A 23,775-nucleotide genomic window follows, 5' to 3' on the forward strand; every position below is an offset into this window, starting at 1 on the left:
TAACACACACACACACACACACAATTACCACAGTGACAGAGGACAGAGTGACATCAGATGTATGATAGTTTTTTAATTTTCTATCATCCATATAGTGTTGTATAGTCATGAAACTATTGTCATGAGACCAGTCATTCTGAGGAAATATGCCTCAGAATGACTTGTCTTTTATGTGTACATTTTTTTTTAAAGTGTTTAGAAGCTGCACTTTAAAAAAATAAAAAGACATTTACTGGTTCCTTTTTTACTATTATTTCAAAAAATCACCACGACAAAACCATTCAAGCTATCCAAAATTCATTCACACCTGTTCTGTAAGATTAATTCTTTAAACAGTGGTAAAAGAGGATGTGGTGCTGAACCTTCAAGAGTCACTCAAAACGTATCTGTCCATAAAGCCTATAAAGAATTATTCTTAATATACAGTTCACAATACTTCAGCTTGTTATTCTAATTAAGTGAGGGTCATTTTATCAGTAAAATTCCTAAAATACATATTATTTTATTTGAAAGATTTCTATAAATTATTTAAATCATACTCGTTTCTACAATAATTATTTAAAAGTAATCCTATAGCTCCCTCTGGTGGCCATTATAGGTACTAAGAATTGCAAGCTTGATTTATAAGTTATGATAGTTTTAATTGTATGCTGGCTCTTGAAAATGATAAAGCTATGAAACTTACTGTGCTTCCTTCAAATGAGGACTTCTACTTATATAAAAAATTATGAAGAGTTAGAATGAAAAATTTTAAAGATATAGTAAAATAACTATTGTATTTTTTATGTTACTTTAATAAATCTCTATGGCAACACCATTTAAGCTATCCTAAACCCATTCACAATTTAACATCTCAGTATATTGGCATCATGTTGAAAAAGGAGTATGGAGTAGTATGAGGAGGAGTATGAATTCATTTACAGGCTGATTTTATCATAAATCCACAATAAAATTTCTGAGTTCTGTATCAATCTGTGTTGTTGTTTGTTTATTTTTATCTTTTATTTTTCATAGGAAGATAACTTACTCTCCTTTTTAATAAATGTGCTTATAAACCAAGGACAAGCTATTTATAGCTGTATTTATAAACTGCTTACTACTGACTATTAATATTGGGACAAGGCTTTATAAAGCATGAACTGACTATTTACTAATGAGTGCAGTTATTATAAAGTGTTATCAATGCATTTGCTAATGTTAACAAATTAGACATTATTTTACAGTGTTATCAAATCCTGAAATGGACTCATAAGCATTTGTGAAAGTTCTGCTTGCATTACAGCTTAGTATTGATCTGTGAGCTGAACAGATTTACTGTTACATCCATGAGATTATGTTAAATTCAAATAAATATAATGGTCACAGGATGTCATAGGTCAGTATCAAATGAGTTTGAAATTATTATTTGCAGCACAAATATTTTTTTTTTTAGGATTTTTTAAAAATCCCTAAAACTGTCAGAAAAAGGTTAAGGCCTAAGCTATTTCTATGTGAGTGGCTTAAATTTATTTTTGTTTTTATAACTGTAATACGTAAACTATGAAATTATACAAAATGTATAAAAAGGTAAATAAATAAATACGCACACATTAAAAAAGCAGCCAAGTCGAATGAGTTTCCTTTTTTATATAGATTAAAATTGAAGACAGAAGCAAGTGGTAAATGTGGTCACTTTAATATTCAAATCCAGTAGATCCAGTTATGTTCACGTGGCTGTTTTCGTTTATAGTCGCCAAGCTATTATGTGTTTTTGAAATAATCTTGTCCGTGATGTGTTCGTTCGTACGACGAAAGCCAGAATCCTGCAGCTCGAGAGATATATGTTATTCTGCCAGTCGCGCTTTCAAATAGTCTTGCACACTTAAAACTGGTCACAAACACCTGCATTTACCTCTTGTTGTGTTACAGTGGGTTTATTGTGTGCATTTGTGGTAATATTTTATTTAAAAAAAGCTCTTAAACAAGAATAAATTCGTTTGTTTTGAGCTCGACACTGTACGCGCTGATCGGAGCGGTGATTTCAGATAGGCAGCCACAAATATTTCATTTTCACACAAACAGTTCAAAAACATCTGAATTTAGCTCTTGGTGTGTTCTAATTGGTTGATTGTGTGATATCGCTGTAATAATTTATTTTTAAAAGCTTTAAAACAGGAATAAATTCGTTTTCTCTGAGCTCTTTACTCCAGACGCTCGTGATCACAGCGGTGATTCATCTCTCCTATTTCTCACGTATCTCTGGCCAGAAATAATTTATCCATGAGCCCTGAACCGGTAATAATCAGATATGTTGGTTTAGCTTGTCAGTGTGAATTAAATCTAAGTATTTATTTGTATTTTTAACCGATTTAAAAGTGAAAGTAAAAGTTCGGGAATTGAACCTGTAGGGGCGCTATTTCTCTCAGACAATGGAAGTCTAAGCACATATACTCCAACAGAGGGACAGAGTGAGATGAGATGTCTGACAGTTTTTTAATTTTCTGTTATCCATACAGTGTTGTAAAGTCGTTAAACTATGCATATTTCCTCAGAATGACTTTTTCATCTGTATGAAAAAATGCTTTGACGTGTTTGGAAGCTGCAATTTAAAAATACAATAATGATTCCCTTTGTAAGGTCATTTAAAAAAATCACCCACGGCAAAACCATTCAAGCTATCCAAAATCCATTCACAATTTAAGTTCCTATCAGAAATACTGATGTGTGTTCAGAGTTTTGTGAAATTCTAAGTATGTTATTTGCCTCAAAATCACCTGAGAAGTATTCCAGTTTGACATGTTGCCACGCCAACAATTTTTTAGATATCAATATCCCCCTTGCAGATTTATATCGGCTGTGTTTTAACATTATTCTGATGAAGTTTGAAGCAAATCGAGTAATAATAAGATGCTGAATTCAAATCATTTTGAAAATGACACACTTCCTTCTGCCAGTTGGCGGCGCTATAACTTTGACTCCTAATAGTCACATATATGCGATCGACATCATACAACGAATAATCTGATGAAGTTTGATTAAAATCAGGAAATGTATGTGGACGGTATTAGACACTTCCTGTTTCTCATTTCTCGCCATAATTTCAACGCCTCGCCACGAGCAAAACCGTTTGAGATATCAAAAATCCCCTGGCAATTTTTCATCCCCAGTGTCTTGAGATCATGTTGACCGAGTTTGGCGGCAATCGAGAATAAAACCTATGACAAGTATTTCAAATTCCAGAGCATGCGCTTTTTACATAACTCTAAATAGCTGACTTCCTGTTGGGTGGAGCCTATGACATGCAATACGAAAGTTGTTCGGCACGATGAGCTCTATATGTGTACTGAGTTTCATATGAATATGTGCAAGTATGTGTGAGCTATACATCAACATTTCTGACTGTGTTCCAGGGGGCGCCGTAGAGCCCCTGTGCCACGCCCGGGTCCCAGCCTCTGCAGGCTCCTAAAGGCCACAGATTCCAAAGTGTGCGCAAATTTTCAAGAGTTTTTGAGTATGTTAAGGACCCCAAAAGCCCCCACAACTTTGACGAAAAATTTGAATACTAAACCCTAAATAGCCAACTTCCTGTTGGGCGGAGCCTATGATATGCAATACAAAAGTTGTTTGGATTGATGAGATTTATATGTGTACCGAGTTTCATACGTCTACGAGCAAGAATGTATGATCTATGGCCCTCCATATTCCAGGGGGCGCTGTAGAGCCCCTGTGCCACGCCCGTGTATCAGTCTCTGCCCAGCCCTAATGGCCGCAGGTTCCAATCTGTGTGCCAATTTTCAAGACTTTTTAAGCACGTTAAGGGCCCCAAAAGCCCCCGAGACGTTGGAAAATAATAATAATAATAATAATAATAATAATAATAATAATAATAATAATAAAAAATAATCCTAAGGAAACAATAGGCCTCTCGCCCTTTGGGCTTGAGCCCTAATTAAACTTAAGTAAAACCAAATTCATATTATTCAGTAATTGCAATAAGAATACACAGGTACAGATACAAATAGATGGGGTGGGCATTGAAAGAGTAAATGAAAATAAGTTTCTTGGGGTAATAATTGATGATAAAATAAACTGGAAGTCACATATAAAATATGTTCACAGCAAATTGTCAAGGAGTGTTTCTGTTCTTAGTAAAGCAAGACACATTCTGGACCATAAATCACTCCATATTCTCTATTGTTCATTGATTTTACCATATTAACATTATTGTGCAGAGGTTTGGGGCAATACTTATAAATGTTCAATACAATCACTATTCATATTGCAGAAAAGAGCCATAAGAATAATACATAATACTGGTTACAGAGAGCACACAAATTTACTTTTCTTAAAATCAAAAATATAAAAATTCATTGAACTGGTTCATTTTCAAACAGCACAAATCATAACTAAAAGTACATCACATTCAGTGCATTGACTAAATAAAATATCAAAATACATACTAGTCATTTATTATTACTATTATAAATAAAACATACAACAGTTACTGTTTTTCTTTGTGTATTAAGTGACAATTATAACAAATTAGATGATTAATATTAAAATGATAAATAATATAAACAAATATATACTATCACTGATTTTTCCTTGCATATTTAGTGAAAAATAATTACAAAGATATTTTTTCTATGCATTTAGTGACAATTACTACATACTACTATCAGTTATGGATTTTCTTATTTTATTTTTTTGTAATTACTTGTCTCTAAATAACATTTTCTTGTGATAATTAAAACAAAATTGTATGTATAATTTATTTTTATATGTGCATTGTGACAATTACTTTTAGAATTAGTCATAATCCCAAATATATACCATCAATTATTATTTTTGTGGACTTTCTAATGAAAAGTAAATATGAAATCTAATAAACCATTAAATGAATGAAAATGGTACAATGTAAGTAGAATGAAACCTCTTCAACGAACAGTGACAAATCACTGCCTGCTTACCAGCTCATTAAGATCATTGAAGAAGAAAGCGTTCCAGCCATCCACCATCCTCTGAGGAGCAGTGTTCCCATCGAATATCTGCAGAAGAACACAATCATTCAGTACCGTGGTCCTGTTATTATCACTGAACCATGGTACTACCTCAGTACGTCTGTGTAAGGGCGCTGTACCTCTTGTAACACAGGGATGACTGGTGGTTGTCTCTGTTGTAGGAAATACAGCACCATGAGGATGTAAGCATAAGAGGAGAGACTTCCTCTGGAGGCGTCGCCAATGTCACAGCGCTGCAAAACACACATTTAGATTTCACATCCTTTTTTGTCTCCTTGTGCGCATGCAATCAATACTGTAGCATACAGCAATTTCCTATGCATTCACATAAGCAGAAAATCAAGAGAGCAGTTACATGGTTCACTAAATGTACACTTTCTTATTAAATAACAGTTTATGAGCTCTTATTAACTGTATAATTAAAAATAAGAATAATTTTTCCTTCACTATTTTCATCATTGTTTACTATATTGTTTGGGTGAGTAAAATTTTTCTTGAATGTTATTGAGAAAAAAAAAATCTTGTGTTCACCAAGGCTGCATTTACTTGATCAAAAACAATTACAGTAACATTTTGAAATATATTTACAATATAAAATAGCTTTGTGTACATTTTTTAAATTTGAATATCGCAGAGAATATTTTACGCAGCTATCTGCTTTCTAAAAATTAAAATCACATTTGTGATGGTCTTACCTTGGCAAATACTTTCATAGTGTAGCCCAGATACTGCACACGAGGGTCTATAGCAGCATATGTGGCCAGCATCCGGGTGTTGTGTTGGGCCTGACACACAGAAACATCATTCAAATAAAATAAATACATACATAATTAAAATAATGTAGGCAAGTTTTAATATAATATCTCACCAGTGTGTTGTAGAGGCTGATGTCTCCCTCCAGTCCGCTCTGCCTGTGTTCAAACTTCACTATAGGCACTTTAGCAGTTGTGATAGGCAAAATATTCCTTAAACCTGAAGCACACAAACAAATGAATCTGTCAGCGCTGACAAATCAACTCACACTGACTTCAGTTTCACAAAATAAAGCACTTCTCACCTGTGTGTTTCTTCAGCACCTTGGCTAAACCCTCGATGATCTCCTTACAGTTCAGCTTCTGCAAAAAAAAAAAAAAAGGCGAAACAAGTTCAGGAGAGTCGATAATTGGCAAAAAAAAATAAAAATAAATTCAAGTAAGGGAAAACAGCCATAACCATATTATAATGCACATTGTTAGTAACTTAGAATTTTTGCATGACATAAAAATTTTGGGCTAACATAAACATTGGGCTAATCATACATAGGTTTACAAAAAAACAAAAAAAAGTGTCTAAAATTCTACATAAAACATGGCATGCCCCTCTTTGGAAGAGGCAAGAGTATTCGTACCTCAGCGGTGTCGTGGCCCTCCAGTGTCATACAGATGTCCAGGTCACTGTCACGAAAGCCAAAGCCGTTCTTAGAAGAGCCAAACAGACAGAGCTGGGCCTTATCTGAACGGAAAAACAGATTCATTTGTAGTTAACCGATCGGTTTACAACCATACAAACTGTGAAACAGAGATTTTTCCATGGATTGCATCCAGCGAGTGATTTATAACAGATGTGTTTATGCACAGATGGCCATCAGATGCAACACTGACACTATTGCATGTTCTGACAGAGGAGCGTATTCACTGCTGACGTCGAGGCCAGCTGCCTTCAGATCGCCCAGTTTCCACACATTCAGAATGGTTTCATTTTTCATTTGTATTTTGGTGTGTTTAGTAATTATGAATGGATCCATAATAGATCATATGCAGTCCTTTGGCGTATCCCTGTTTGGTACTGCAGGTTGACTTGGTGCTTATTTGTTAAAATTACTGCATAATTCAGCTTTAAATACTTTTAAGTTGTATAGAACAACTGCAGGGAAATTTTTGCAAACTATGTTTGATAGTTGCGATTAAAAAGCATAAGGAGGTGTTTGCTCTCTACAACTCTCACGGTACTTTGATGTCACACACCGATCGGTCTGATGGTGATGATCTGTTTTAAGATCACCGAGTCTAATGATTCAATGAACCATTCATAAAGAACCATTTACACTTCTGAACGAATCAACCATTTGAACGAATCAAATGAATCGATGACTTAACCATTAAGACATTTACCACCACCTATGGGCAGTTTTAGTTATTTAGAGTATCATTTCATTAAATTAATGATTTCATATTTCCATAGTAATACAATTAATAAAATAAATTATTAAAGGTATAGTTCACCCACCAAAAAATAACAATTGTGTCATCATTTGCTCACCCTCATGGTCTAAAAGAGTATGTGTAATAAATTTGATCAAACAAAACATTTCTTGTTGAAGCTACTTTTTGTAATGTCTGTTTAACGACTTTAAATCATCGTTTGGGAGTAATTTCTCAGCCAAAATCTCATTAGTTGCATGATGGCGATGATGATTTTTGGAAATGAAACTAGTTTTTAAATTTAACATTTTGTTCTTCTTTTGGAAAGTAGAGGAAATTTCGGTTTCCACACCGTTGTACTCTTTTCTGATGAAGCGCTCCAGACTGCCAAGAATCTGCTCCCTCTTCTGCTGCTCGATAAGAGACGGCGCCAGCTCACCTAGAGTAAATGAAGTAAACGTAAGGGTAAATGCAAATATAAATGCACTCAAGCTGACTGATCGAAATGCACTGGAGTTTTAAAACAGAAGATGGTGAAGTATGGGACGGTGCTCACGGTAGCACAGCAGGCAGAGTCCGTCCAGGATTTCTCTGAAGTGCTCGCTCATGGGCGGCAGGGGTTTCAGCTCGACCTTCTTGAAGTCTTCAGGACAATCGTCTTTAAGGTGGCCGTCTCTCTTACAGATGCTGCAAACGACTGTTGGCGGCTGTGAAGAGAAACGACCAGCAGACGCTTAACTTCTGGTTCACAGCACCATATTATTTAAGCTACCATAATAAATGTGATGCACGTGTGTGTCATAGTATAATCTTTATAAAAAAAAAATTCAGACTCCAGACGACTGAATTATTGGACTGCATGCCAATTCCACCCTCTCTTAGAATTAGAGAGTCTATTTTTTTCACTGCTGTGTGTTAAAACATCTTATATATACAACATTTTGTTGTCAGTAAATAGTTTTTCCTGGAAAAAAAAAAAAGGTATTTTGCAAGGGTTTATTAAATAGATCAAAAGTGACAGTAAAGACATTTACAGATTTCTATTTCAAATAAATGCTGATCTATTTAGCTTTCTATTCATCAAGGAACCCAAAAAACAAAATGTATCACTTTTTCCACAAAAATATGAACTGTTTTTAACACTGATAATTATAATTAAAATGTTTCTTGAGCAGCGATTCAGTATATTAGATTGACTTCTGAAGATCATGTGACACTGAAGACTCGAGTATTGATGCTGAAAATTCAGCTTTGATCACAGGAATAAATTACATTTTACGATTTATTCACACAGAAGAGAGTTATTTTAAATTGTAACAATATTTCACAATATGACTGCTTTTTCATTACAATTTTTTTATCCTGATTTGTTTTTCTCTTGGTGAGCATAAAACAAATACATTAAAAAAAAGAAAACCTATTGACCCCAAACTGTAAAATTTTTCCCATCGCATGTGAAATAATCAGACCAAGTCAGACCAATCCACTACTGAAGTATTCTGTGCAATCACCTTTCCTCCGGTGAAGATCATCCTGTCAAAGATGTAGTGCATGTCTTCTGGAGCAATACTGTCCTGTTTCTCCATCTCTTGATCTTTCTCCTCCTCGCTGTCCATCAGCAGGCCGTTCAGGGCAGAAGGAGACTCCGCTGCGGACGGTTCCTGGGAAACAGACTCAGATCTGGTGTCCGTCCCAGCATCGCTCGCTAGGAGCTCATTGAACCTTGCTCTGAGGCTCTCCTCTTCCTCCATATCCCTCTCGTCCTCATCTTCACTGCTGTCTGTGTCCTCCTCGCCGCTCTTCTTTCGGTCCAGGCTGCTGGATTGGGCCGTGCGAGAGCGTCTGGGTTTCTTCCTCAGTAAGCTGTGCCTGGCGTTCGCTCCGTTCCTGCTCTGAGGACAGGCGAAATACTTGTAGGCCGTGCGGAAACGCTCCTGGATGTACTCGAACACCATCTGACTGTTCAGACTGCGAGCCACGTTCCTCTTCAATGCAAACGGATCTGAAACACACCATTTAATAAGTTGCAAATGTGTTCAAACTGCAGTTGTTGCTCCATTTCCAATGGATCTCAGACTAAGAAAAACGAAATTCACTTAAAACAGATTCAATTGTAAAGTACTGTGGGTTTTTTATATTTTGTCAGTATCGGTTGATAATGGAAACTGAATTCCAGTGCAATCATCTCACGCTCATGTAAATCAAGTCAAGTTAATCAGTAACACTTTAAAATAAAACTTCATTTGTTTACATTACATTCTTGACCTAACGATGAACAATTCATCTTCAAAATTGATTAATAAATGTTAATGTCACTTACAAAATTTACTAATGCATCTTGGAAATCAAGTCACGTTATATAGCTAACAAATGAACATATTTTCTATTAACTAAGTTAAGCAATTAATTGCTCAATTAAAAAAAAAAAAATAGAATAATAAAAATATAGAACATTTATACTGTAATAAGTAATATTCTGTACAAAACTAATAAAAAATATATATAATTTCTAATAAAAAATGTTGAATAATTTGAGCATCTCAAAAATGTACAAAGGTTTGAGCAACTGATTTAAAAATGTACTAAATTATTTTCTATTAACCATTATATAAACGTAATTACACAGACTTACTACATAAATATTCTGAATTTAATACTATTGTTAGAATATTTGATTTTCGTTAAAAAAATTTTTTAAATTTCAGTATTACTTTAGTATACTATTACAGTGTTTTTTTAATCGTTTGAAATAGCTTTAATTTTTATACTGGCAGTTAATATTTAAATTTTTAATCATTTTGTGCTTTGTCATTTTCAATAATGTCAAAACAACATTTTAATAACTTTACAACTTTTTTAAATTTTATTTTTTACATGTATCAATTTTGTTTTATTTCAATTAATAAATATGATTTAAATCAAATTTTATAATGTTGTCATTAATAAATTAACTTGCTGCATTAAAAAAAAAAAGATTGTTTTTAGAGTTATTAAAGACTACAGAATTTTTTATATTGGCTGTTTTGGCATTTATTAACAGTCGGAAAATTGATAGGTTGAACAACTCTATAAATCTTATTTAAAACATATTTCAGACACACCTTTTGCTGAATGAACGCAAAAATGCTAAACACTTGTATGGAAACCAAGGGCTTCCAGTCTTCAGGAAATGAAGCATCTAATGAAGTGCTGACAGAACAGCATCAGTGTTAAGCACACTGTGGTCTCACCCTCGATGGCGAGTCTGCGGCGAGGCCAGTTCTTCAGCTCCCGCGGCAGCAGCTCTTTCAGACGGATGCTGATGATGTGCTCCTCCAGAGCAAACTCCAGCGTGTAGAAGCGCAGGAGCTCCAGCCACAGCTGACCCAGAGACACGCTCACTGGCTGCTTCAGCGTCAGACGAGCCTACACACACACATTACTGATAATACTCACCTTGACAAACTTTTTGTCAGCCGAACCCCTTTGACCTAATTTATGTACTTGAACTACCCCCTGAGATTTTAAGTAAATACTTCAAATAATTAATGGTACATTTGCATGTTTAACTTTAAAAGACATTTATTTTTCATCAGTTTTACTAGTATTTACATAGCTATTTTTATATTACACTACAAGGTTTCCCCAAAAGAGAATTATTTTTATACATTTAAGATTTTAAATTTACATCACATTTGCATGAACCTGTAACATTTCTTTGCAAAAAGCTTTTAATTCTTCTTTTTTTGTTGTTTTCATACATTAATGGTTTTATGGTTGCACTTTATTTTACAGTACGTGTACTTTTAGTGTACTTAGTGTATTTATCTAAGAAAGTTCTGGTAATATAAGGTAACTACATGGGGTAGGGTTAAGTTTAGGGGTAGGTTCAGGGTTAGTACCTAGTTATTACATAGTTATTGTGATTACTATAATAAGTACACAGTGTGTACATGAGGAACAGGACTGTAAAATAAAGTGCTCCCAGTTTAATGGTAATTAAATCTCAGACATAGCATGTGTTCCAACTCACGTACCTCCTGCAATTCACTCACAGACCACCAGGGGTTCGCGAACCCCACTTTGGGAAACCCTGTCCAAGGGAATGAGTAGCGGCTCACCTTGCCCTTCACATATTCACCCTTCTTCTCTTTCTTCTCAGTCTGGGTTTTGGGTTCAGGTCTGGCTCTGCCGTCCCCGCGGCCCTCGCCTGCAGGGGCGGGTCTGTGCTCCCATCCCACGAATAAGTCCGACTCCATCCCCGTCAGGTGAAACTCATCCACACGCTTCACATCGAAGCCCTTGATCTGAGCAGACATCAATTACAAATACAGTTATTTCAATCTAATATAAATGTAACAAACCTCCTAACATGATCTCATTCTAAAATTAAAACCACTATGTGTATAGTTGAATAGAAAAATTCGGCATAAATTAATGTATAAAAACCAAATCATAAACATACAGAAATAATTATTGGAAAACACTACGTTTCATTATTTCTTTGCTTTTAGATGTTTTACTTGTTTAAAGAACTTTTAATCAATTTGTGCCTTGAAAAATAAATATTAAAATAAATATGCCAAACGATTATTTTGAAAATATTTATTTTACATACATTTTCACACTCACTACAGCACTGTGCTACTAGATGTGCATGTTTATTTAAATTAAATGTACTGAAAACATTTTCTCACTTAAGTACTGTGCTGTTAGATGCATTTGTAGATGTAAACCAATTTTTTCTGTGAATAATGAACATCATAAAAATTAGTAAAATATTACTTGGAAAATATTTAGTTTCGATTATGTTTTTCTCTCAGCCACTGTTAGATGCATTATTTGTTATATCAATTTATACTGTGAGAATGATAAATTATTATAAATGTGTAAAAAATTATTTAGTTTATTATCTAGAAATTATTGTTTTCCCCACTCACTGTAGTACTGTGCTAGTAGCTGTATTATCTGTTCATTTTAATTAAATAACACTGTGAAAAATTATTATTATAAACATGCATATATTTGCAATAGTTTTTTTTATTATCTCTAAAGCACTGTATTGTTATATGCATTATTTATTTCAATCAGTTTCTTAAATCAATTTATCCTGCAGACAATTGTGATTACAAATGTTTTATTTGACACTACTTCTCTAAGCTTTTCCACTGATCTCTTGCAGGCCCCAGTTTAACAAACTAACTCAGACTACCGATCCATTTGAGGTTCATACCCAGTGTCCTAGATAAACGGGCAGGATTGGCTTGGCTCTCTGCTGCAGGAAGAATATAACCATCAGAGACAGCGAGTAGGACGGGATTCCTCCTTCCGCCTGACAGTCGATGTGGCACAGCTACAGATAAGCGCACACAATCTCGTTAGACTTCGCTGACACACAGTTCATGTAATGTCTGGAGAACATGATGGAAACGAGTCATACGTACGTTGGCCCAATGACGGAAGGCCAGAACCAGAGGAACGAGCCTCGGCTCCAGTCTGGCCAGAGCTGCAAGGTGATTGGTGGTGAGGCACGCGACATCATTTCCTGCGCTCACTTTGCACATCAACCCACTGCAGAGACAACAAACCACACCTATCAGTCATGACAGGCTATTATTGATGTCTTCAAATGCTTATTCTTTGTGCGCTGTGACTATTTATAGAAACGTTTTATTGCTGACAATAAACCGACCTGGCCACATCTCTGCAGAAAACAACAGGGACTTTGGCGTGAAAATCTGACTCCACCTCAGCAAACTCAACTGGAAACAAAAGCGAAACTCGGGTTAATCTGAGCTCTCGAAACTCAAGTCTGGTGCATTATCAACTTTCAGTTGTTAGAGCTGGTAAACAGTCAAGTGAAGCCTATTTATACTTCAAACCCTCTTAACTTAAGTCTTAAATCACTGAAATGAGTTTTGTAGACTCCTATAAGCAAATTAAACAATCAACTACTGGCTATATTTATATACTGTATAGTAATACCCTGAATTTCAGTTATTTCTCCCATTATTGTTTGTGTTTTAAAGTTTATATTAATATTTTAAATACAAAATGTTAAAATGTACACCATTTTTTAATTATATAATACTGTTTTATATATTCAGTAATTGTACACTTAATTTTCCCCTTCAGTATTTTTTATAATTAAATATTATACTTACAAATATTACTTACATTAATTCATAAAATAAATACAAACACTCACACACACACACACACACATATACACATATATATATATATATATATATATATATGTTTATATATATATATATATATATATATATATATATATATATATATATATATATATATATATATATATATATATATATATATATATATATGTTTACATATATATATATATATATATATATATATATATATATATACGCACACATTTGCATCTCAATTAATTAGAATGTCGTGGAAAAGTTCATTTATTTTAGTAATTCAACTCAAATTGTGAAACTTGTGTATTAAATAAATTCAATGCACACCGACTGAAGTAGTTAATTGTGAGCTAAAATCATCACAATTAAAAGAAAAACCAAAGACTTAAACTACTTCACTTTTATTTTGTGAAACCTTACTATGTTTATAGAATCGATTTTGCTTGACAATCGTCGTAAGTCTGCGTTCTCTCGGTTGGTTGTGCATCTTTTTCTTCCACACTTTTTCCTTCCTCTCAACTTTCTGTTAACATGCTTGGATACAGCACTCTGTGAACAGCCAGCTTCTTTGGCAATGAATGTTTGTGGCTAACCCTCCTTGTGAAGGGTGTCAATGATTGTCTTCTGGACAACTGTCAGATCAGCAGTCTTCCCCATGATTGTGTAGCCTAGTGAACCAAACTGAGAAACGAGTTTGAAGGCTCAGGAAACCTTTGCAGGTGTTTTGAGTTGATCAGCTGATTGGCATGTCACCATACTCTAATTTGTTGAGATAGTGAATTGGTGGGTTTTTGTTAAATTTGAGCCAGAATTAATTTAATACACTAGTTTCACAATTTGAGTTGAATTACTGAAATAAATTAACTTTTCCACAACATTCTAATTTATTGAGATGCATCTGTACGGACTGAACAGTCCATTCAAACAGTGTAGGATTATAATGGTTTGTATCTTACCGCTGTTCTTGAGGATCTCCAGCACCTTGATCAGCACATCAGGCTGAGTCATCTGCACAACAGAGATGTGCAAAACTTTAACAAACACAAGAAAACACAGAAACACACAGATCCAAGCAGCTCATGCACGTTCGTTCAGACTCACAGTGGAGGGATAAGAGACGTCGATGTTGACGTCACTCGTTTTGAAGGCGAAGCGGGTGAGACATGAGCCATACAGATGGAGAGAACACGCTAAGATAAAACAAGCATTTAGATATTCAGCAGACTGGAAGAAACACTTTCTTGACTTAAGTTTAGTTTACTTAAGTCTAGCACAACTCACTGTACCTGTGAGTTGCTTGCGTATATTCCCCTCCATCCGGAGCACCACGGCTTGCCTAAACGCGAAGTCTTCATCCGAGATGCCGTGTGTCTCTGCCACCTCCAGCACGACCGAGTCTAGCGCCCTCAACTGGGCCGGAGAGGGAGCCGGCAGCGATCGCAGCTCATTCTCCTCCTGCTTCTCCTGAAAAAACCCCCATAAACAAGAGGATAAACAATCAAACAAATTATACAAATGAGTCAAATCCAATACAAAATACCCAATATTTAACTATGATATAGCTATAATATTATATAACATAAAGCTTCTTTCTTGAGAGGGTTCTTTAGCATGCCTGAGACAATATTTCTTATAATTTATATAAATTTTAGAACAGAGCATTTCAGCAACATTCTTCCAAAATAATATCTTAAGGATTTTTTAAGTTTATAAGTGAAGAATAAGGTATAAACATTAATATTGTTTGTTTATTTTTTTTAATGCCATGTTAGCATCTGGGCTATTTACATGGCAAACACAAAGTCAGCATCAAACTATAAAATGTTTAATTATTAAAACATTTAGATTCATATATTTTTTTTTTTTTCAATTTATTTAATAGCAAATTATTATTATTATTCTTATTCAATTTGGTTGGCTTCAGGGTTATTATAGTTAACTAAACTATACCATTTAAAAAAAATATATATATATATATATATTTTAATTACTTGCAATTAAATAAAATCTAAAAAGAAAAAACATTTTGCCAAAGCAACATTTCTAATTTTCATTTCGTTTGTCTAAATAAACAAGACTAAACTGAAATAAAATAAAAACCATATTGAAAACATATATAAAAACCTAAACCAAAATGGCAAAAGGCAAAAACATTACATTTCTAAAACTTTTACAAAATTTAAAATGAAAAAATAAAATACCAAAATAAAAACTAATTGAAAATATTAATAAATGATAAAACCTCAATAGCATCTCAATAAAATACTCAAAATACTTAAATAACACTGGCTGGATTCCTTAAATGCCAGTGTGAAAAATTTGGAGACACTATCACAAAAAAGAAAAAGGTTTAAATCTATAAAATCAAACACTTACTTAAAGGGATTACATATTTTATCTGTTTAAATGCATGTCATGTATCCATTAAACAACATCAGAGAACATGTGAATGTTTCAATAAATAACTGAAACATTAACTTAAAATATCAGTGGACACCTTATGCAGATATCGGCTGAGAAAACTTTATCAACAGAAACTAGCACAGATAGCACTGCTTCCTCACCATGATGTTCTTCTTGTGACGTTTCTCTTTAATGTGCTTGTGAGCACCCTGGATGTTCTCCACGTGGACTGAACACAGTTTGCATAGATACTGGAAATTGGGGTACTCGGGCGACGGCTGTGAAAATACACAACGGCTGAGAAAGCAATCACAAAACACCACATCTCTTCACACATCCACACGCTCCACAGACGTGCTAATGAGAGAAATCTAGATCCGCTCAACGACTCGGATTCGCTTTTCAAACAGCATTTAAAAGCTAAATCAGCTAGTGAGCGTGAAAACGCGCTGTCACATTTACATGATACTCAGAACAGAGTTATAGCTAAAGTCAAATGAAACTAGTCTGTGAAAACTATAAGGTGAGACTCATATAAATTTGGCACAAAATGACTCCTAAACAGCGGTAAAAGAGTACAAAAAAAAAAAAAAAAACTTGAACAATTATTTTTTTTTTTTTAAATAAATAGATACATACAAAAGTAGATAAACCCATTAAAAAATAAATAAAACAATAAATCTACAAAATAAATAAAGATGAATCCTACACAGCAGTAAAATATAAAAACAACCCTTTAAAATAAAAATAAAACAAATGTAATCAAACAGAGAAATAAATAAACCCATAATTTAATTAAAACAAATAAACAAATAATTTTAATTACAGCAGGACAACGTAAAAGGTGCTTTGAATATAAACAAAATATTCCTTTAAAATAACAATTAAATAAACCCAGAAAGTAAAAAATTAAAACAAAATTCTAAATATAGCAGTAAAAAGTGAATAGAATTAAAAAGTGAATAGAATTATAATATTCCTTTACAAAATAAAACCATACATAAATCTTTAAATAAACAAACAAATAAAAACACAAAATGGAAAATAGTTAAATAAATTAAAATAAATAAATACACATTTAACTTTTTTTATGTGAAAGTTTCCCGCTCTTTGTGTTCATGACAGGAGTTAACTGTACACGGAGAGGGAAAGTAAGCTATTCTGTCAAACTAGTCTCACGGTAGCACATATAACGTAAAAAAAAAAAAAAAAAGTAGTGCTACACTTTTAAAACATTTCAGTAACAATGACCTTTAAATGACAAACGCTGATAAGCAAGGCTGAATAATTCAAAATAATCTACATTATCACAAACACTGTCAGATAGAGCTTATCATGTACCGAGGCCACGTTCATTTCAGATGAATGCGTGTTGAATCCGTGGACTTTAACAAGCAAGTACAACAGCACTTCCACAATAAATGTCAAGCTTTTCCATGTATGTGTCTTACCTTGAGCAGCCGGTGGATGTAGTCCCTCTGCAGTCTCTCCTCCGCCTGTTTGAGTCCCAGCTGCTGGTCAGAGGTCAGGTTTCCACCCTCCACGACCTCGGCTGTGACCTCGCCTCTCTGTCTGCCCGCCTCCACACCTGAGATTTAAAGAAACAGACACCGATAAAACAACCAACCATTACTCTTTACTAGGGATGCACCGATACCACTTTTTTCAGTACTCGCCCGATACCGATATTTTTATTTTTGCTACTTGCCGATACAGAGTACCGATACTAATATTTTTATTGCATTTGTACTTTTTTATATTGGGTACAGAAACCAAAAGAGTATGTATAATGTTAGCTGGTTAACCTAACTTAATAATAATACAGTCAAACCATAATTTATTCAGACACCTTCAACATTTCACATAATTACAGTTTATTCTCTATAGATTAGAAGATGCTAATAAAATATGATTTTACTCAGAGTTAAACTGTGTCAGAACAAATTCATCTTGAATTAATTCAATCCACTCAGTGTGCTTTATCAGCTCACCAGCTATACAGGCTTTAATACTGAATGTGTAACATTATATTCATTGCAGAGATATCCTACATAGACAACCTTAATCTCTAATAACTCTAATAATTCTGCTGTAGGTGTTTCTTTGTCTGAATATGGCACTTATCACATGCTGTGTGGTATCAGCATTTGATATCGGTTCATTTGAACGAATACAAGTACAGGAGCTCAGTATCGGGCCCGATACGATACCAGTATTGGTACAGCAGTATCAGTATCAGTACATCCCTACTCTTTACAAAAAAAAAAGAAAAAAAAAAAAGAAATCACCTAAAATACACAAGCATGGATACACATATAAATAAAAACATAAAATAATACACACACACACACACTCACATATCATAAATACATAATATAACCACAATTATATAGACTGTAGATACTAAATTAATAAATTACACAACTGCAGAAATTACATTATTTTACACAGTATTAACTTAATAAACTTACAAATATTTTTAGGCACAAAAAGCATACAATTATGCTATAATTATTAGGGGTGCTCCGATCACGATCGGCCAATCGTTATGCGCATCTCGTCAGTAAAGCCATGTCTCTAATCAGCGGTTAATTCCATCAGGTGCGTGATTTCACATAGAGCAGCTGTTACTACACAGAGCCGTTGTTAACTGAGAAGATGCGCAAATCCACTTCATTTTCAGCGTTTTTTGGCGCATCTTCTCAGTTAACAACGGCTCTGTGTAGTAACAGCTGCTCTATGTGAAATCACGCACCTGATGGAATTAACCGCTGATTAGAGAACCGGCTTTACTGATGAGATGCGCATTAACGATCGGCCGATCGTGATCGGAGCACCCCTAATAATTATAATACGATGCATATCATAATTATACATTGATAAACCTGCCAGAGAACGGCGGAACATAGTTAATACACCAATACTACTGCAGAGAAAATGCAATCAACTTACTAAAAGATGATCAACATTTTCTCTTTTCAGACACCTTTTTGTTAAAATGATTGTTCATGAAAAAAATATATACAGCAGCTTTTAAATGTTTTTTTTTTTTCTTTCTTAAGAAATTGCTAGTTTTATTCAGCAAGGACACATCATATCGTTTAAAAGTGACAGCAAAGACATTGATAATGGTACATTTTTTTTTTCTTTCGATTCATAAAAGGATCATGGTTTCCACAAAAACATTCAGCAGCACAACTGTTTTCAGAAATGATCATCATATTAGAATGATTTCTGAAGATCATGTGACTGGAGACTGGAGGAATGGTGCTGAAAATTCAGCTGTGCATCACAGCAATAAAATTACATATTATAATATTTTCTCATAGAAAACATTTATTTTAAATTGTAAGAATATTTCACAATATTACTGTTTTTACTGGTTTAAATAAATACAGCCTTGGCAAGCATAAAGAGATTTTTTTCAAAAATATTACCGACCCCAAGCATCGATCTATCTCGAAATTGTCCAGATCTGATCAGATTATCGGTGTGTATTTCCTCACCTGTTATGCTGTCTTTAGCGGTGGTGATGGTGTTGTCATGTGTTGAGATCTCCAGCGGTGCTGCTCCTCCATCCTTGACCGGTCCACTGTTTCGGACAGGAGTTTTGTTCTCCTGGCTTTGCTGACGGCCCTCACTGGGCTGGGGTTTCCCTTTCCCCCTCTCGCCAGAGTTAGTTCTGCCCGTCAGCCGGCGGGGTTTGCCCTTGCCCAGCTCCTGGGGGCTGCTGCCCTGGATCTCCTCTTTCACCCTTGGGACTGCATCCTTGCTTCGGCTCGGGACTTTGGCGCTCTCCCGCTGGGGTTTGGAGGATGACGCCTTGCCCCCGCTCGAGCGGGAAGGTTTGACCACCTTCACGGGGCTTTTGGGGTCCTCCATGCCACTCCACTTCTCTCCGGACGAGACTAAAGAAAAGCCCAAAGGGCTCTTGGTTGAAGGTTTCTGGAGCAGAAATATGACAGAATCAGACTGTGGGTATTCAGAAATGTTTGTGCATTGAAGGTTTGAATAAATCAGGAGGAATCTGGCAATACTGGGAAGTACAGCTGCATGATTACGTCAAAAATCATAATTGTGGATTATTCCCTTGAAATTGTAATTGCGATTATTGATTACAATTATCACAATTTACACTGAATGATGTTTATACCATTGTTTGTTGCAACTGCATGCTGTGTTTTTATATGAAAATAAACAATCTGAAAACACTAACTGAAAAACCTTTAGAAATTTAGAAATTAGATTAATTGTGCAGCCCTATTTGGAAGTGAATACAAGTTTAGTACTTCAGTGAGTGGCATCTAGCCATGAAATATTATATTTTAAAATTAAATATATGAATTTAAGTCTAAATAAATAATATGGGAATACTAAATTTTAACTTTGGTGTTACTTTTTAAATATGAGCAGGGCTTGATTGTTTTTAATATAAGAAGTTATATTTATAGCAAAAGTAAAAAGCCCTTTCACACCAAAAAGTGTAATGAATAAACCTCAGGCTAAAGTTAAAGTAAATTCAAGTCTTTACAGCAGAACGCAGGAGAAAACACTCTTCAGCAATAAAAAAACAAAAAAACAATAAAGCACAATTGTTAGTTTATCTAATGTCATTTTTGCTTACAAGTATGGTTGCATTGGATCATGAAAGGTCAGCAGCAAAGACATTAGTTAATAAAATAGGATTGGAAACATTTGTGTTGTTTAACATTAAAATATTGCAGGTTTGTGTCATATTCTGAGTTTGCATTTCACTGTTTTAAATAATTTTGATGAATACTAAAGGTGTTTTTTTGTTGTTGTTTTTTGCAAGTGGGATAATTAATTCACATTTACCGTGCAACTACATCATGTTCACACATTGCACATTATGCCTCTGTACTTCTGATTTCTCCAAAATCGGGACAGGAGACTTCAAGAAATGGGAAAACAAACTAACTATTATTACTTTTTTGAAAAAGTAACTCCGATATTTTCTTGTAATTTAAAAGTAATGTGTTACTTGAAAAAAGTAATCTGATTATGTTACTCGCGTTAATTGTAATTATATATTAATCGCAATTAATTGCATGCAAAATATGTTTTTGTTTATAAAATTTATGTAGGTGTACTGTGTTCATTTTCTATGTACGTAATACACATACATGCATGTATACATTTAAGAAAACCATGTTATGTTTATATATTAAATATACTTATAAATTCTAGGAATATAAATATATACATATAAATATTTTCAATATATATACACTCCATGCATGTTTTTATATATACATAATAAACATACACAATACAAACATGTAAACAAAAACGTTTATTTTGGTTGCCATTAATTGCAATTAATCGTTTTACCACTAATCTAAACATAGCTACAAATAGCTAAATGTTATTTTTATTGCAATTAGTGCATATTCACTAATAAAATATATAAAATAAGTTTTAGAAGGTTATTATTAGTAGTAGTATATACAGAAATATTAAATAGCTAAATGTTATTATTGCATTCAATTTATGTACATTTTTTAAATTGCAACATTATTACATATACAGTAGTATTTGTATATAAATTAAAACATTACACAGAACATACATGCATATAAAATCTCATAATTCTGAGTTTTTCTTGCAATTGCTATTTTATATCCTTCAATTCTGACTTATTTTTTACATAATTGCTAGAAACAAAGTCAAACAAATTATGAGACATGAACTCTGAATTGCAAGCAAAAAAAAAGAGAAATGTGAGACAGAATGTTGCAATTATCATTTTTATTATTATTATTATTAATGACTTCTTATTCGATGTCAGAAACATGCTTCCATTCAAGTTAGTTTCATCATAACAATCTGCTATTTACCTAATACTGCACAGTTTTACATTGATGAATTTGACAAATAATTTCATGTTTCATGGATTCACTGGGAATCAAACCCAAATCTTGGCGTTGCTTGCACCGTGTGCCACTGACAGTATACGGTGCCTGCTATTTAAAAAACAAAAAAACAAACAGATCCTATATATTTTGGCCAATGTAGTGGGTCAGATCACATTCTGCATACGATATTAAGATTATTACAGAATAAGTGCCAGGAAGGCATGATATCACCATTATAATTACTTACTTTAATGACTTATAGGCCTGAACAAACTAGAGGCATACAGGATCTACAGTCTAGACATGAATAAAGACACTGTTTGCATGTACCAGAAATGATACCATATCCTAAAAGTTATTGCCTAGTTCTGATTTCCTATAACCACTGTAAGATCATTGCATGTAACCTTGCAATGATCAAACACTAGCAAATCACCAGTGTCTGCATATGTGCATGCAGAAAGCATTTGCATTTAAATATTAAACGGTTAGAATTGTGTATTTTTCACAAAAAGTCAAATTTTGCAGTAATTCCCCCAAACTTTTGTTAATGTAACGTTATATAGCCTTAGCTCGTCTGCGCTAATAAAGCGTAGCGGAGCTTTTCCTCGCTTGCGTGTCTTTAGTTTTCTGTCTTACCTGGATTCACTAACGTGTGGAAGATCAGAACGATCATACGGAGCAGTGACGGATCGGCGTCGCGCTAAACGCCATGTATCCCGACGCTGATCTTGTTGTTGTTGTTTTCTTCGGCCCTGCTCAAAACGCCGAGCGCACGCGCCATGTTAACTCAGCTCGCGCACTGGATTGTGGGCCGCGGCAGGCGGAGAAAACGAAACTGGTGTCCGACGGAGGACGGTGACGCCTACAGGCTCTAAAAGAGAGCTCTCGTCACATAAAGTCTATCAACATTCTTTTTCTTAAAAATAATGAATCAGTTAAATTATTCCAAAACGACACAGCCCTTTTTAAGATATGAAATAATGAAATTGTTTTTGTTTTTAACATAAAAACAATAGTTAAAAATATTACAAATAATAATAATGGTAAAAAAATAAAAACTCAGAAAATAAATACAATACATTATAGACTTTTATCTATGTTTTCTTATTCATTTATTTATTTTTAAGTAAGCTATAATAGTTCAAACAACATAAACTCAGCACACCTGAAACGATGATAGGTGCATGGGAACAAAATCAAACAAACAGTTGAATCAAAAACAAGTAATGAACCTATCAATACTAGCTAATTCTTAAAAAAAAAAACTTTATTAAACGCAACGTTTCAGTCCTCTGGACTTCATCAGGCAAATGCTTATAAAATTAGACATATAAGCTATAATTAAGATTCACCAGGCTAAAATGCATAATTTTTTTTTTTTTTTTTTTTTTGCCAAAGATCTTATTAAAAATAGCAGGTCTGTATTTGCTTATTTTTTATCCGTGTTTGAATTCAGTGTAAATATGCATATTTAAAAACATGTTTCTAAAATAAATACCTAAAAATGCTAAATTAGTACTATCATAACATATTTTGTAGCTAAATAGTTTCAAATAATAACCCCTCTAAACAGAACAGAACAAAGCAGATATCATTAATGTACTTATTGATATTTAAGTGTAACAATATTCAAGATAAAGGAGTCTGATTTATAAAGGAATATCAGAAAGCTGTGGCGAAAGGAGGAGTTGGGGATGAAGGAGGGTCATTTGCCCCTGACTAAGCTAAAAAAAAGCTGCTGAATAATACTGAGTTTATATAGGAATGCCGGGATAGGTGTTGTATTACAGTAGGAAGATGTGATCAGCTGAGAGTCAGCTGATGCAAGCTTGACTCACGTGACCTACCAGAACTAACACTATACTCTTATTTTATTTCATGAAAACCAAAAAGCAAATATTCAATTCAATTAAAGTTTATTTGTATATTTTACGATACTAATCATTGCAAAGCAACTTTACAGAAGATTAAGTTCCTACAATATTAAGTAGTAGCTTATCAGTGGTGACTGTCAGTTTGTGTGCATTTGACAGGAATTTTCTGAAAAATGAATACAAGACGTAGTCAATCAGATGAATACTATTAACAGCAATTATTATATGCTGCAATCACACTTGTAGAAATATTTTTTTAGTTCTGTACATAGTGCTTATTATTG

General features: G+C 33.9%; 1 protein-coding gene across 1 annotated transcript; it reads right to left on the reverse strand.

Moving 5' to 3' along the window:
• Positions 1 to 4,684: 4,684 nt before the first annotated feature.
• On the reverse strand, positions 4,685 to 22,435 carry LOC113041240 (terminal uridylyltransferase 4-like). The gene is made up of 21 exons (XM_026199669.1): positions 22,254 to 22,435; positions 19,245 to 19,683; positions 17,190 to 17,326; positions 15,900 to 16,016; positions 14,622 to 14,799; positions 14,437 to 14,525; positions 14,292 to 14,343; positions 12,852 to 12,921; positions 12,604 to 12,730; positions 12,393 to 12,512; positions 11,281 to 11,466; positions 10,411 to 10,585; positions 8,692 to 9,182; positions 7,737 to 7,887; positions 7,533 to 7,619; positions 6,388 to 6,491; positions 6,058 to 6,115; positions 5,869 to 5,972; positions 5,696 to 5,785; positions 5,120 to 5,233; positions 4,685 to 5,027 (listed from the first exon to the last, which is right to left on the reverse strand). Exons 2-21 carry the CDS (start codon positions 19,618 to 19,620, stop codon positions 4,935 to 4,937), a joined length of 2,919 nt encoding a protein of 972 aa, XP_026055454.1. The 5' UTR covers positions 19,621 to 19,683; positions 22,254 to 22,435; the 3' UTR covers positions 4,685 to 4,934.
• Between the last annotated feature and the right edge of the window lie 1,340 nt (positions 22,436 to 23,775).

Source organism: Carassius auratus, chromosome 23 (genome assembly GCF_003368295.1).
Source record: "Carassius auratus strain Wakin chromosome 23, ASM336829v1, whole genome shotgun sequence".
NCBI classification, from domain to species: Eukaryota; Metazoa; Chordata; class Actinopteri; order Cypriniformes; family Cyprinidae; genus Carassius; species Carassius auratus.

Coding starts and splice junctions, on each gene's coding strand:
- LOC113041240 (XM_026199669.1), bottom strand. CDS start 19,620: ATGGAGGACCCCAAAAGCCCCGTGAAGGTGGTCAAACCTTCCCGCTCG. Junction 11,467..12,392: donor CCGTTTATCTAGGACACTGG/GTATGAACCTCA, acceptor ATGTCTGCTCAG/ATCAAGGGCTTCGATGTGAA. Junction 7,888..8,691: donor TGATCTTCACCGGAGGAAAG/GTGATTGCACAG, acceptor TTCTCTTCACAG/CCGCCAACAGTCGTTTGCAG.